The 16,334-nt window shown below is 38.6% G+C and overlaps 1 protein-coding gene across 7 annotated transcripts in view; it reads right to left on the reverse strand.

The window, feature by feature from the left end:
- FGD4 (FYVE, RhoGEF and PH domain containing 4) overlaps positions 1-16,334 on the reverse strand; it is a 240,138-nt gene that overhangs the window by 97,780 nt on the left and 126,024 nt on the right. The window contains exon 1 of one of the 7 annotated variants that reach the window (XM_088837229.1): positions 5,218-5,573. The exons of the other annotated variants lie outside the window; for them this stretch is intronic. Coding sequence (XP_088693355.1) covers positions 5,218-5,308 — 91 coding nt within the window. The 5' untranslated portion in view covers positions 5,309-5,573. Of the gene's footprint in view, positions 1-5,217; positions 5,574-16,334 lie in introns of those variants that run through there. 7 annotated transcript variants of the gene reach the window in all.

A 16,334-nucleotide genomic window follows, 5' to 3' on the forward strand; every position in this document is an offset into this window, starting at 1 on the left:
ATGCTATTACCAACCTAGACAGCATATTAAAAAACAGAGACATTACTTTGCTGACAAAGGTCCGTCTAGTCAAAGCTATGGTTTTTCGAGTAGTCATGTACAGATGTGAGAGTTGGATTATAAAGAAAGTTGAGCGCCGAAGAATTGATGCTTTTGAACAGTGATATTGGAGAAGATTCTTGAGAGTCCTTTGGATTGACTGCAAGGAGATCAAACCAGTCAATTCTAAAGGAAATCAGTCCTGAATATTCATTGGAAGAACTGATGCTGAAGCTCCAATACTTTGGCCACCAGATGCGAAGAACTGACTCATTAGAAAAGACCCTGCTGCTGGGAAAGACTGAAGGCAGGAGAAGAGGACGACAGAGGATGAGATGGTTGGATGGCATCACTGACTCGATGGACATGAGTTTGAGCAAGCTCCAGGATATAGTGATGGTCAGGGATGCCTGTCGTGCTGCAGGCCATTGGGGTCACAACGAGTCAGACACAACTGAGCGATTGAACGGAACTGAACTTTGGGGATGGTGGGACAATAGATGATTTTGTCTCTCAACTTTCCGAACTTTCTGCACACTTGTTATACAATCTTCATAATAAAAAGATTTTAAATTCCTTTCTTAAAAACGACCCCACCAATTGAAATTACCACCAATTTCGGATCACAGTGACTTGAACCTGGTTGAATTTGATAGTTGGAATAACTAATACAGTCCTTTATTTCAGTGCTTGAACTAACACAGTCTTTTCTGAAACAGCTAAAAGCAAAACAAATGAAATCTTACCTCAAGTAGAGATAAGATAATCAGTTTTAAGCAGCTGAAACTGGAACAAATGAAAATCTCCCTCAAGAAGAGACAGATACTCAGATAAACTGAGAAACAGAGTGAAAGTACAGTCCAGCTGTCTGTATCCTAGAACACAGAACTTGTGGATCCTGGGTGCTGATTATACTATGCCATTTGATATAACAGACTTGCATATCCCTGGATTTTGGTATTTGCAGGAAGTCCCCTGCAGATACCTAGGGACAACTGTACCTTACTAGATCTACGCCAGCCTATCTGTAGACTGGATTTTAGGGAGTTCTAAGTGGGGTAGAGAATTTATTTTTAATCCTAGTCTTTTCCAAGCTGGTTATATTAATATTACTCCAGGAGATGTTAGAATTATAATATAATTATATATTCTGTATATTAATATTCTGCATATAATTATATATATTCTATATACATATAGTAACATAATTATATATAGAAATATTATAATCTCATATTTTGGGATTATAATACCCAGAATATGATAAATCTCTGCTACAACTAAATACATCAGAAAATTGTACATTTGACTGTTAAAAATGTTTTACATTAGTTAAGTCCATTTGTTCTATTAGCAGTAAGCATCAAACTCAAAACATTCTCCCTCTCCCCCAAAACCCTCCTCACAAGTATATGTTGAATGAAAGGTGAATACAGGTTCCATGGGGCTTGCCTGGTGGTTCAGATGATAAAGAATCCATCTGCAATGCAGGAGATCCAGGTTTGAACCCTGGGTTGGCAGGATCCCTCAGAGAAGGGCACGACCGCCCAATCCAGCATTCCTGCCTGGAGAATTCCATGAACAGAAGAGCCCAGTAAGGCAACATCCATGAGGTCCCAAAGTGTCAGACATGACTGAGGAACCAACACTTTCACTTTCATAGGTTCCATAAGAAAATTGAAGGTATTTTTCTGATGCCTGTCTTAAACTCAAATGTGTCCAAGTTCCTAGCTCTTGAAGAGCCCAACACTCCTCTTTAACACCTAAGTTCTCATTCTGCATAAAAGCAAAAAGTTCACTTTCTCCCTACGTTTTGGAGTCTTCCTGGGGAAACTTCCTCAAACCCTCCCTGGTTGTTGCTTGTTGCCTCAAACTCCTGACCCAGTAGCATAGGGGCTAAGAGGATGGGCTGCAGCTTGAAATTATGATTTGCCTCCTGGTTCCATCACATGTTAGCCACGTGACCTTGAACAAATTTCTCAACCTGCCTAAGCATCACTTTCCTTGTTTATAAAACAGATATAATCACAATGCCAGTCTCATATAACGCTGCTATGGGGATTAAAGAAATGGGAAGTATACTGCTTGACATATGACAAGCAACACCTACACTGAATGTCTATTATGCTTTGTTAGTTGCTTAACACTGTAAACTACTTCTCGAAAGGTCTTTTTCTGTCCCCATATTAACTTTCTAAAAAACATGGATATAGCCACCTCCTCTAATTCTCCCAGTTTCTGCTGAAGACTAGGAAATAACAAAGGGAAACTACAATTAAAAAACGAGCAAACAAAAAAGGATGAGGAGGACACAAGATAAAATATTAGCTGGCTTCTTCTAGCTTACTGATTAAGCCATCTTTCTCCTTAGCCCTGGCAGGCTGCCAAGCTTGTAGAATTCATCTTAATAGCATATTTGGGGGAACAGAGGGAGGAGCAAGGAAAGCTCATGCTTTCCCAGTACTTAGCCCCAAAGTGCTGCTTTTTCTTAATTAAAATTTGTTAACATAGAGGAAGTAGCTTGAAAGTGAGAGACAGTCCATTAAATGGTAGAAATATCAGTTAGTGAGATATAAAGAGAAGACAACAATTTGTGTTATTTAGTATATGTTTTTTATCCCTAATGTTAGATCTTGGCTATGTTTCTAAGCCAGCTCCCTTCCCACTCCCCTCAAACCATTCCCCTACTACCACCACCTCAGAATTGTAGCTTTACCCTTAAAAAACAAAAAAGCCTGTCACACATTAAGCGGTTTTTTACAAAGTGTTTTGGTCCCCACATAGTGCTGCCACTGCCAGGAGTCCCAGTTCTATATCCCACAACCTACACACCAAATCTGACCCTTATTAAGAGTCTCAAGACTTTGACTCCTATCTCCATTTTTATTATTTTTTAATTTATTTTTAACTGGAGGATAACTGCTTTACAATATTGTTTGTTTCTGCCATATATTAACATGAATATAATAGCCATGGCTATATGTATATTCCCGCCCTCTTGAACCTCCCTCCCACCTTCTACCCCATCCAACCCTTCTGGGTGGTCACAGAGCACCAGATTTGAGCTCCCTGTATATTACAGCAAGCTTCCATTGGCTCTCTAATTTTATATATGGTAATATGTATGTTCCAATGCTACTCTCTCAATTCGTCCCACCCTGTCCACAACTCTTTCTCTACGTCTGCCTCTCCACTGATGCCCTACGGATGAATTCATCAGTACCATCTTTCTAGATTCCATACATATATACATTAATATGTGATATTTGTCTTTCTCTTTCTCTGAACAGACTTCACTCTGTATAACAGGCTCTTAGGTTCATCCACCTCATTAGAACTTTCTGACCTCACTCTGTATAATACACTGTTAAGTTCATCCACCTCATCAGTTCCTTTTAATGGCTGACTAATACTCCAAACTTCTTTATCCATTCACCTGTCAGTTTACACCTAGGTTGCTTTCATGTCCTGGCTATTGTAAATAGTGCTGTGACGAACACTGGGGTACAGGTTTAAATCTTAATCTTGAATTACAATTTACATATTGTTTGAATGAAAACTATGTTATCATCCCTGCAAAGACTGACAAATACTTCCCATTGAGTCATTTTTCATGTTCCATTTTTCTCTTCAGTTTTCATGTGAGTCTGTCTACAAGCAAAAGTTTTTAAAAAGGAAAGTTTCTTCAAGTCATTAAAGAAAGATAAAACTTCTACAAATAATATGTACACTAAATGCACATATTCAAATTTTTTCTTGAACAACTTAATAGCAATAAAATAACCAGTGGTGTGGGCAGGAAGTGCTACATTACTGTCTTCTTAAAAACCATAAAAGGAACTTCTAAAACCCACACTATAGTGGCCCCTCACTATAGGGAGTTGTCCATTAGAGCAGAAAATTCGAATAGCACTTCTCTCCAATGATCCTTAAATATTTGAAAGTGTAATGAGAACAGATGTGTCAGAGAAAGAGAGATTTCACCAACCGAGAAAGGAAATACTTCCCTTTTGCTGCTTTTTAAAAAAATTTCATGTTTAGAGTGTAATGGTAAACCATGTGGAGATCACAAAAACTTTATGCAAGAAGAGTAGAACCCCTGCAAAGGAACTGAGGCTTCTTGCTGGAAAATGGAGGGAGCCAAGGCAGACATGAAGTGGGTTACTCAATCTCTAGCAGCTACTAGAACCTGGGAAAAGAGCCAGCCAAGACTGCAGCTGCAGGAGGGAGCCTCAGCTTCCTGGCTGCAGAACTGTGACCAGCCCCACCCTTGGACTTCCATACTCAGTGCAACTCCCACCCCCCTCCCTAGCCACCCCCCTCCAAGGCCTAAAGAAGGAAAGAGTGACACTGCAAGGAAAAGAATCCTGATAAACTATGAAGACTACCTGTTTTAAGGTTCAGTTCATTTTATTTAATAGTGCAGACAGCAGTGTAGACATTCCTCAGGAAGGTCAATAGATCCATGCAGACAGTGAGAAAATAGCATCACAGAATTAAACCCATCTCAGTTCTAAAAAATATTTTTAGCAGAAATTTCCTGTCACATGATTACATAGAGCTTCATTCCTCTTTGAAAGAATCAATTTTTCATTAATACACTCCAGAATATTGGAGGATAAAAACAATGGCTTAATACCACTAACAACAACAAAAATACATCCATGCCTGTCTCTATTTGCTATCTCATATTGAAAAGCAGGTAATATTCACTCTTCTGAACTTTGCTCAAACAAGAAGACTGATTTGTTTGCTTGAACAGAACAGTATTCTGGTGCAGTAGTACTTGAAAATGTTTAGTAGCAAATATTTCTTAGCTTTGCTCACACCAGAAATGAAAGAAAAAAAGAAAACTCTGGTTTTCTTTCTCTGCATTCTCCCGTCAGTGACTAAATTTTCAAATTTCTAATGTTAGTAAGAATGAGTCAGAGAAACAGAACTATTAAACTTGTATTTTGCTAACCCAGAAACAGCCTCCTGGAAGAAGCAGAAACCATAAATACAGTACATATTTTTAATGTTAAAGTTGAAAAATAATGTGAACCTTATTCTTAACTTAAACCAAACTCTGCAACTTTCATGCCCTTTAAGCATGCTGTTGTAAAATGACCCACATAAACTGGGGGGAGGAAAAAAAAAAGAGAGAGAAAAGATACACTAGAAAATGAAACTACTTACCGTCATCAGTGGACATCATTTCATATATACTGAAAAGTAGTCTACTTTGGTTTGATAAGAAAATATTTGGCTTTACTCTTTTAAAGTTCATGTGATAAAATCTCACTCCCGGCTCTAAAGCCTCTCACAGCCACAGGTCAGCCGAGAACTCTGATGATGCACTGCTTACTTCAGGACCTTCTCAGACCTCACTGCTCACAGACAGACAACCTCATGCATAATATGCCACTCCTCCCCAGAGGAGGGTTGCTATAGTGTTTTTCAAGAGACCAAGTATATAAGGATGGAGAGATGTCTATTTATTACAGTAAACAACAATGAAAGCTCATGGAAGCATCAAATGCACTAGAAATACACTTGGGAATAGGACAGTCTATAAACTGACTAATTCCTTAACTATTAGTAATGCTCTAAAAAAGTCAACATGAAAACAGTTTGTGTCCACTTGAACTGGGTCCATGCTCTGGACCAAAGAGGTTTACAGATTCAGGATTCACAGGCTTAAGATGTTAAAATGTCATTTTGAAAGATCTCAAATGCTATTTTGCCACTGACGATTTTCTATTTTAGCATAGTTCACTGACCTTGGTGCACGGTCAATAACTGCTACTCATAAATTTCCTAAGAAAACAAGTTTTATGTGATTTCAGAGCACTGCTTACTTATTTTTATATATCTTTATAAATTTATATTATTTATCAGTACTTTCAAAATTTCTCATAGCCCTGAAAAACCAGAAAGCGTCAATTAAAATATGTATAAAATCACAATGAAGTAACAGGCTATAGACATCAGTCTCACAGTTGAAAGCGGCGTTTCCAAACCACTCCTTACTATGTCCAGATGCAGTGGTTCCCACACACCAGATCATCTGGATGGAATTTTAAAACACACACTGCCTACGTCCTATCTCAGGAGTTGAATTCAACCCCAGAATCTGCACTTCCAACAAGCTCCCAGGTGATGTTGACACTGTTGGTCTGGGACTACACTACAGGAACCACACTTGGAGAACCGCTGGGGCAGACCTGATACTCAATGGCAGCCTAAAGCTCTGACTCAACTGCAACTGCTTCAGTTCAGTTCAGTCGCTCAGTCGTGTCCAACTCTTTGCGACTCCATGAATCACAGCACGCCAGGCCTCCCTGTCCATCACCAACTCCTGGAGTTCACTCAAACTCATGTCCATCGAGTCGGTGATGCCATCCAGCCATCTCATTCTCTGTCGTCCCCTTCTCCCGCCCCCAATCCTTCCCAGCATCAGAGTCTTTTCCATTGAGTCAACTTGTTACATGAGGTGGCCAAAGGACTGCTTAATATCAGGGCAGGTAGGAAACACTCAAAGCGTGGTATGAGGCAACTATGTATTACACACTCAGATAAAGCTCATCAGGAAGTAGACTTATCAACTTAATTCTTAATAAAAGAAATCTGCATATTAGGCATGAACAGACAATTAACAACATGGAGAAAAGGAGTCAAAGAGAAGACACTGGAATTGCCTTTTATGTCCTTCACAAACTTCACCGGTCTATTTAAAACTCACTGTGTAAGGAAAACTATATTTGATTCCAAAGACCACTTAGCCTTGGCAAATTTCAGTAATGCAAAAAGCAGAATGCTTCCCTGTCATAAAATGCACCAATTTTGTGCTTGCTGAATTTTGATAGCCATACTTAAATTATAATCTTAGGTTTGGTTTTCAAACAAACACCTTTTCTTTTTTTATAGCTAACCTTTACTTTGTGCCTGGTGCTCTGGTAAGCACCTTCCATGCAGCATTTCATTAAATCCTCACTGTGAGGTAATAATAATTTATCAATATTTTACAAAAGAGAATGCTCTTCTGCAAAAGGAAAAAATAATATAGGTAAGGTATGGAGTAATAATTACCATTCTGCAGAAGAGAAACCTAGGTTTAACAGGTTAAAAATCTTGGCCAGTAACACTAGTAAAATAATAACCTTTAAGAAATTCAATTCTCTTTTGCACAATAAAGATATAATAAAATTCATGTTTGAATCTATATAGTAAAAACCACAATATGATTTGCAGCTAGGAAATGATAATTAGTTTTAAACAAAATATCATTGACTCTTATTGTTCACAGTGGATAATCTGAAATTATATTTGGCATCTACCACAAACTAGTGACTGAATTTAAGCTACCCACTAGTAGCCATGGCAGTTTCTTATAAAGTTAAACCAGCACTTCCATATGACCCAGCAATGACACTCCTAGGTACTTACCCAATTGAAAAGAATACTTACATTAACAGAAACTTGCAAATGAAAATTTTAAGTTTATTTATTTTAATTGGAGGATAATTACTTTACAATATTGTGAAGGTTTTTCCCATACATCAATGTGAATCAGCAACACGTATGTACATGAATGTTTACAGTAAAGGCTTTATTCATAACTACCAAAAGCTGGAAAATACACAGTTGACCTTCAATCAGTGAATAGATAAGCAAACTGTGGTAAATCTGTCTTTACAACACTCAAGAAATGAACTGAGGACACTTGCATGTGTGTTAGAAGGAAGCCAACTTAAAACACTAGAGGATTTCCCTGGTGGTACAGTGAATAAAAATCCCTTGCCAATACAGAAGACATGGGTTCAATCCCTGGTCCACAAGATTTCACAAGCCACAGAGCAACTAAACCCGTGGGTCACAACTACTGAGCCCATGCTCTTGAACCCAAGAGACACAACTACCAAGCCCCCGTGCTGCAACTAGTGAAGTCCAGGTGCCTTGAGTCTACGTTCCACAACAAGAGAAGCCTCCACAAGAGAAGCCCACACACCACAACTAGAGTAGGCCCTGCTCACCCACAACTAGAGAAAACCCCCACGCAGCAACAAAGACCCAGTGAAGCCAAAACTAATAAATAAATGCCACACATTTAAGATTCCATATGACATTCTGGAAAAGGCAAGCACAGTTCAGTTCAGTTCAGTCACTCAGCTGTGTCTGACTCTTTGCGACCCCATGGACTGCAGCACGCCAGGCTTCCTTATCCATCACCAACTCCCGGACATTACCCAAACTCATGGCCATTGAGTCGGTGATGCCATCCAACCATCTCATCCTCTGTTGTCCCCTTCTCCTCCCGCCTTCAATCTTTCCCAGCATCAGGGTCTTTTCAAATGAGTCAGTTCTTCGCATCAGGTGGACAAAGTACTGAAGCACACAGGGACAAAAACTAGATCCAAGGTTGCAGGAGGGTAAAGGAACTGATTGATTACAAAAGGGTACAACAGAATTGTCAAAGGTGATAGGAATGTTTCATATCTGCATTGTTGTGCTGGTTATATGGACTGTATGCATTGTCAAAACTCAGAACTGTACCCTAAAGACGGTGAATTTTACTGCATATAAATTATCCAATAATTTAAAAAAACAAAGATTTTTGGTTTATCTATTGCCTTTCTCAGAGAAGGCAATGGCACCCCACTACAGTGGAAAATTTTCTTGCCTGGAAAATCCCATGGACGGAGGAGCCTGGTAGGCTGCAGTCCGTGGGGTCGCTAAGAGTTGGACACGACTGAGTGACTTCACTTTCCCTTTTCACTTTCATGCACTGGAGAAGGAAACAGCAACCCACTCCAGAGTTCTTGCCTGGAGAATCCCAGGGACGGGGGAGCCTGGTGGGCTGCCGCCTATGGGGTCGCACAGAGTCAGACATGACTGAAGCGACTAAGCAGCAGCAGCATTGCCTTTCTCGTCATCAGTAGTAGAGATAATTACTGGTTCATTGTATTTGTTTCCTGTGATTTAAAAAAAAAAATCTTGAAAAACTGAAAAGTGACCTAATTAGCTCCCCACACAATGTCCATTTGTGAACAATGAAGTTTATAACAATATATTTAAAAGGATCTTTCAAATTAATGTTTAATTAGTAAGATTATTTGTGATTGACATCAGTCTTGAAAAGTATCTAAACTTTACGCTAACCAACTCAGTTATTCACTGTAGTTATGTATTAAAGACTTCGAAGCAACTTAATACGCACGCACAAAGACTTGGTGGGCTGTCACCCTGCTATCAGGCTTCTCCTCCTTGTAGAGTGGTTATTTCTTTACAAATTCTGTTGAGTAAGGAAGTCAGAAAGTTCTTACAGTCACGAGGTATTTCATAACCACTGTATGAAACTTAGTTTACCTTTTATTAAAGACTGCTAGTATTTTCAATAGCTTACCATTTCTAATGTAAATGATCCAAAACAAAAATTTTACCATGTAACCTGTGCTTCCTGAATTAAAATTTACTAATTTGTAATGTCTAAAAAAGAAGGGGGTGGGGAAACTAAGTTGTCTGCCCTTGTTTGTTTTTTTTTGCAAAGCTGTGCAGCACAGGATCTTAGTTTTCTGACCAGGGATTAAACCCATGCCTTCTGCGGTGCAAGTACAGTCTTAACCACTGGACCACCAGGGAAACCCCTGCCCCAGCAATGTGGTTTACAGCTACCTAGCATATCATCTAACATATAATTGAAAACTTCCATGTACTAATGGCAAAGTTAGCTTAAATAATTATTTACTGATAAATGTATTTTGGTAGTATAAAGACAGGACAATTATACCAAGTGAAAGTTAGTATTTCACTTTGTTCAAACAGAACAAGAAGTTGGAAAAAAATAAAGTACTTCTTACTTTCAGTTATTAACTAAGGAATAAAATCCTCAAATTGATTCTCCAATGATATTTAACTGGGAGACAATCTCCATTTTCACAGAATGAAATATGAATCTTAATCTAGTTTGCACACTTTAGTACTCTAATAATAATCTAATAAAATCAAACAATTTGTTATTAAAATGATTTCCTCATTGACTTAAAAAAAACTATAATTAAAAAACCCAATCAAATGATGTGTAATTTCTATTTTGTATGTCTCTGAATCTAAATGAAGTGAAGCCTATAAGTTCTTGAATGCATGCTAAGGAAATCGTGAGGGGTGTTTTGTTTCTTTTTGGCCATGCCCTGCAGTATGTGGGGTCTTAGTTCCTCGACTAAGGACTGAACCGGCGCCCCCTTCATTAGAAGCATTAACTCTTAACCACTGGACCACCAGGGAAGTTCCTAAATCGAGTTTCTTGAATATTCTGTCCCAAACTATTTTTATACAGATCTTTAAAACAAACCATTATCCCTGAATCTATTCTTTTAAATTAAAAAAAATTTAATACACATTTTAAGATTTATTTATTTATTTCTTGGCTCTGCTGGGTCTTTGTTGCCCTGCACAGGCCTCCTTCAGTTGCAGCAAGCAGGGGGCACTCTCAAGTTGTGGGCCTTTCACTGCAGGGGTCTCTCTTGTGGAGCATGGGCTCTAGGCACAAGAGCCTCAGTAGTTGCAGCACCTGGGCTCCACAGTTGTGGCTCACAGGCCCCAGTGCTCTGGCTAAGCAGCTGTGGTGCACGGGCTCAGCTGTCCTGTGACATATGGGATGTTCCCAGACCAGGATCAAATCCATGTACTCTGTATTGGCACACAGACTCCTTACCACTGAGCCACCAGGGAAGCCTCTTAATATACGTATGTATGTCTGTGAAAGTTTCTCAGTCGTGTCCGACTCTTTGCAACCCCATGGACTATACAGTCCATGGGATTCTCCAGGCCAGAATACTGGAGTGGGTAGCCTTTCCCTTCTCCAGGGGATCTTCCCAATCCAGGGATAGAACCCAGGTCTCCCACATTGCAGGCGGATTCTTTACCAGCTGAGCCACAAGGGAAGCCCCTTTTAATTCATTTTTTATATTAATTATTTAGTTAAATGGTCACTTAAAGTCCCAACCACACAGTATCATTAGACAGTCCCCCCAAACCAGGGTTTCCTGATGGATGACAATACAATTGTAGGTTAAACTGTTGCTCATTCTGGGTTTTAACTCAATTCTATTAATATTATTCTTCTACTTTGGAAGACCATGATGAGAAGCTATACCTCTCTCTAATGGCATGTGGATAGGAATAGTCTGTATATTTTAGGTATACAGTTTAGTGGAAGAAACCTTGTATCTGAAGTGTTACATGACTTTAACAATGCTCTTCTGGTTAAAAACATTTAATCTTGGATTATAAAGCCATTCCTTACGAGTATAAATTATGGAATTGATCCTCATGCCCTAATTTATAGTTTGTTTGACCTCACCTATAGATTTCCTGCATCACACCAGTCATTTCATCTGTTAACATACACAGCTCAGCAGTAAACACAGTGTTAGGATGGTAATATTTCAGCATATCCCCTATCATGCTCCACTCTTCAAGATAAAGGCATGCTTTTCATCTAATTTTGCTTTATACTAATCCCAAATCATCGATATTATCTAAAGTCAAAGCAGGAACAAAGTTAATTGATAAATATAGTGTTTCTTGTTTCATTAAGACCATTATTGTTTTTACAGAACTTCTTTGGATTCCACTTGAATACCAACTAACCACCCTAAACTGGATGAGCTACATATTTCCTGTAAGTCACATCACTTCATCAAGAAGTTAACTCTGAGACTTCAAGCTCTATAATTCCAGTACTGCCACCAGCTAGATTTCTACCTTTCCTTCTCTAAACTCCTGAATGAATCCATTCTTAGCTCTGTTTCATTAAAGAACATGTACAAAGTACTTAATGTCATGCTGGGCACATAACAGGTGCTCGTTTCTCTGTTCAGTCTTTCCGTATCCTTCTGCCTTACCCACCTCACGACTGTCACTCTTTACAAACGCTCTCTCTAGCAGTTTAGTGTCCTTTACCTGCATCTCTTTCATCTGCCTGAAAGCCTAAAGGCAGTAGAAGGGGATGAAAGAGGACGAGATGGCTGGATGGCATCACTGACTCAATGGACACAGGTTTGAGCAAGCTCCAGGAGATGGTGAAGGACAGGGAAGCCTGGCATGCTGCAGTCCATGGGGCTGCAAAGAGTCGGACACGACTGAGCAACTAAACAACCATGATGATGTCCACCTATAGGGTTCTAGCACTGTGGTTGTCATGTATCGTGAACAAAATATTACTGCAAGTATTATATGGCTATATTAAATAGGTACAGAACTTCAGTTAGGAAAAACAAAAGAAATTCTAGACATGGATAGTGGTGGTAAAACAATGTGAATGTACTGATGCTAGAGAACTGTACACTTAAAAATGCCTAAAATGATAAATTTTATGTTGTGTATATTATATATATATATACTGTTCCTCAATCATGTTCTCCACTGCCTGTACTGTTTCTCTGCATTCTTTCCTTTCTTCAGAGTCTACCTTGGAAAACCTATTCACCCAAGGGCTCCAACTCCTCCACTAAAACATCTAATTCCAGTACCAACCTCTCTTAAACAACCTCCTTCCCTGGAGAAGGGAAGTTTAAACCTTATCTTGAGGGATGAAGATTTCATTATGCAGCAAAGAGAGGAAAGGATCTTATTTCAGGTTCTAAAGTGAGGAAACCTGTGGCAGATTCACAAATTTCATTGTGGTTTGCAGAACTATTCCTCACTTGTCAGCTGATATCTTCAATGGCTGCTTACTGCATTGAGAATGAAATCCAAACTCCTTATAAGGCCTCAAGGCACGGCCCCTTGCTTACCTTTCCAATCTCATCTCTTGCCACTCTGTTTTCAAAATATGTTCCCAAACCACGTTCCATCAATCATGGGTTTTGGAAAGGAAGTTAAGAAAAATGTTTTCTTTTCATAAATTTCCACAGAAACCTATTTTTTTTTCCAACGTTGAAATAGCCATGCAGTTTCCAGAAAAGGCTCCTCTGAGGCTTTAAGAAAATAAAACTTGGGCTTTGCCCTGGCCACGTCAGATAAAGGATAAATAAGATACAGCCAGTTACTTGCTACTAACTTGGGAGTAGAGAGAGCTTTCATTTCTCTTTTTTTAATTGAAGGATAATTGCTTTATAGAATTTTGTTTTCTGTCAAACCTCAACATGAATCAGCCATAGGTATACATATATCCCCTCCCTTTAGAACCTCCCTCTCATCTCCCTTCCCATCCCACCCCTGTAGGTTGATACAGAGTCCCTGTTTGAGTTTCCTGAGCCATACAGCATACTCTCTTTTTGACCAAGATTTAAATACTGTCTTCCTTTCCTGAAGACTCTAATGTGCTACTTACTGGGGTAACAGCTGCTGCTTAGGCCTTTTGTGTTGGCCCAAATATTCCTAAAGGACAAACTCAATGTAACAAAAAAATAAATATAACCATCATCTTATCTTTGCAAATCATCCACTCTACTTATTATTTCTTCCCTTTTATCCCATGGTAATATGGCATAATTAAACCATGCAGTTTAATTACTGATGCAATATCAGACGTGTACAGTACGTCCCCTACATACGAACAACTTCCATTCCAGGAACACCTTGTTAAGTCCAAGATTTGTTCATTAAGTCCAACAAAATTAGCTCAGGTACCAAACTAACACATTTGGCTACATACTACTGTATTGTACTAGGTTTATAGTAGTTTTCACACAAATAATATATTAAAAAACAAATACATAAAAATAAATAAAACATTTTAAATCTTACCATACAGTACCTTGAAAAGTACAGTAGTACCAGCTACATAACCATTGCTTTTATGCTTGCTTCCAGATATCCTGGGCCTCAAATAAAGATACTTCACTACTGTACTCTATATACAGTACTGTAAAGCACACAAAAGCACAACCACTTGTAGAGGACTCATGCAGGAGATGATGTACGCCAAACACATGAACTAACAAGGCATGAGACAGGCAAACACATGTTTGCATCTTTGAAAGTTTGCAGCTTGAAAGTTTGTATGTAAGGGACTTTCTGTATTACAGGAATAAAGAAAAGTCCAAAGAAAGAAAGAAAAATTTACACTTAGATTTCAATAAGCTTTTCAATAACTTTTCTAAGTTATTGTCTTGCAAGAAGACCAACGATAAAAAGGCAACTAAATATTTTAATCAAAAAAAATTTTTAAGGTCCATTTCCATCATATGGGCCTTAACTGATGAATTGGGACTTGATAAATTACAAATGTACTTGTTGAAATTTTTAAATTATTATTCTAGCAATCTATATATTATGAACTTTATAAATACTGCTCAAAGAGATTTTAAGTATTATACTAAGAACTAAAAAATATCCACATAGTCTTTTAGACACAATAGTTTGAACATTAATGACTAGTAGAACTCAAGATAAATTACTTTATAATGGTCAACAACTCACTATTAATAGAGTATGTAGTATTTTTATCTTTTACATAAGGTAACAAGGACAAATATATTTAGCATTCATGCAGATAATGCAAATGGGTAAGCATACAGGGTTAAAACAGTATGAATTAGTTATATGGCAAATTAGAGAATAATTTTTTATTTTTTTTTAATGGGAGGATATTTTATTTTGACTCAGACATCATATAAAATCCTATAGATTAAAGCCAGCTATGGTTGACTGCTGTGTTCTTCAAGTATAAATGAAGAAGCATCTTATAGAAAGGAATCTAAAGCAGAGTTCAACATTCAAAAGGTCTTAGGGAGGTAGGGAAGGAGCGTGGGAATCAGTACGCTATCTGATATCAAAGAAATGAAGGTATCGGGAGGGGGGTTCAGAAGGGGGAACTTACATAACCCAGGGCGAATTCATGTCAATGTATGGCAAAACCAACCAATACAATATTGTAAAATAATTTGCCTCCAATAAAAAATAAATTAATTACTTAAATAAATAAATAAATAAAATTGAAAAAAAAAAGAAATGAAGGTATCAAGAACAACAGTAATTTTGATTGCTTCATTAAAATATTCCTCATAGAATTCTTTACAAAAAACATTATATCCTAAAAAAGGCATTCAACAAATATCAAGACCTTCTATGTATAGGACATTGATGGAAAAAGCAAAGGAATCTGTGTTCCTGATCCTTAAAGTGAAGTCACTCAGTCGTGTCCAACTCTTTGTGACCCCATGGACTGTAGCCTACCAAGCTCTTCCATCCATGGGATTTTCCAGGCAAGAATACTGGAGTGGGTTGCCATTTCCTTCTCCTGAGAATAATGTTTTAAATTTAAATTTTAAAACTCAAAAAACCATTGTGTAAGTAAAAGAAAACTTGGAGCCATCAATTTGAGGTCCCTTTTAAAACTGTTTAACCCATTTATTAATAATTACAAAGAAATAGTGAGTCCTTACATGGGATTGAATACAGTTCATTGGTAAGAATTTAGGACTCTTTTTTAGAAAATTATGATCATCACTTTCTGGAATCTCATTTTTCTTCAGCCACACTGCTGCTGCTGCTGCTGCTAAATCACTTCAGTCGTGTCCGACTCTGTGTGACCCCATAGACGGAAGCCCACCAGGCCCTCCCTTCCCTGGGATTCTCCAGGCAAGAACACTGGAGTGGGTTGCCACACTACCCTTTTCAATTGCTGTGGCCTTAAGGTTTTCACATACGACTAATCTTACTATCTTCTGGATTTCCTTTGAGCATTTGTAACTTCTTAACATTTGTCATCCTTACTACTGCCAAAGCTTCTGGAAAGCAAGGACTATAAGTGTCCCATTCACTATTAGGGGTCCCATGGATGTTGCATCAAACATAATAAAACTTCACTAAATGGTCTCTTCTAAGAAGTCAAAGAGAGAGCAGACAAGCCAAATGGTGACTGACAAGTTTGGCCAGGGCCCTGTTACTGTTCAGAGAAGGCAATGGCAAGCCACTCCAATATTCTTGCCTGGAAAATCCCATGGAAGGAGGAGCCTGGTAGGCTGCAGTCCATGGGATCACGAAGAGTTGGACACAACTGAGCGGCTTCACTTTCACTTTTCACGTTCGCACATTGGAGAAGGAAATGGCAATCCACTCCAGTGTTCTTGCCTGGAGAATCCCAGGGACAGGGCAGTCTGGTAGGCTGCCGTCTATGGGGTCGCACAGAGTCAGACACGACTGAAGTGACTTAGCAGTAGCAGCAGCTGTTACTGTTACTGATGCACAGAGGAGGGTTAGGGGAGACCTTCCAGAACAGTGGTCTCCAAACTTTTTGATGGCACATCGTCTTAGTATAAAATGTGGGCACTGCACTCTCAAATATGTATATATGCACAGACACATGT

The sequence above is a fragment of the Moschus berezovskii genome, chromosome 6 (genome assembly GCF_049115385.1).
Source record: "Moschus berezovskii isolate FMDL1 chromosome 6, NW_MosBer_1.0, whole genome shotgun sequence".
Classification (NCBI taxonomy): Eukaryota; Metazoa; Chordata; class Mammalia; order Artiodactyla; family Moschidae; genus Moschus; species Moschus berezovskii.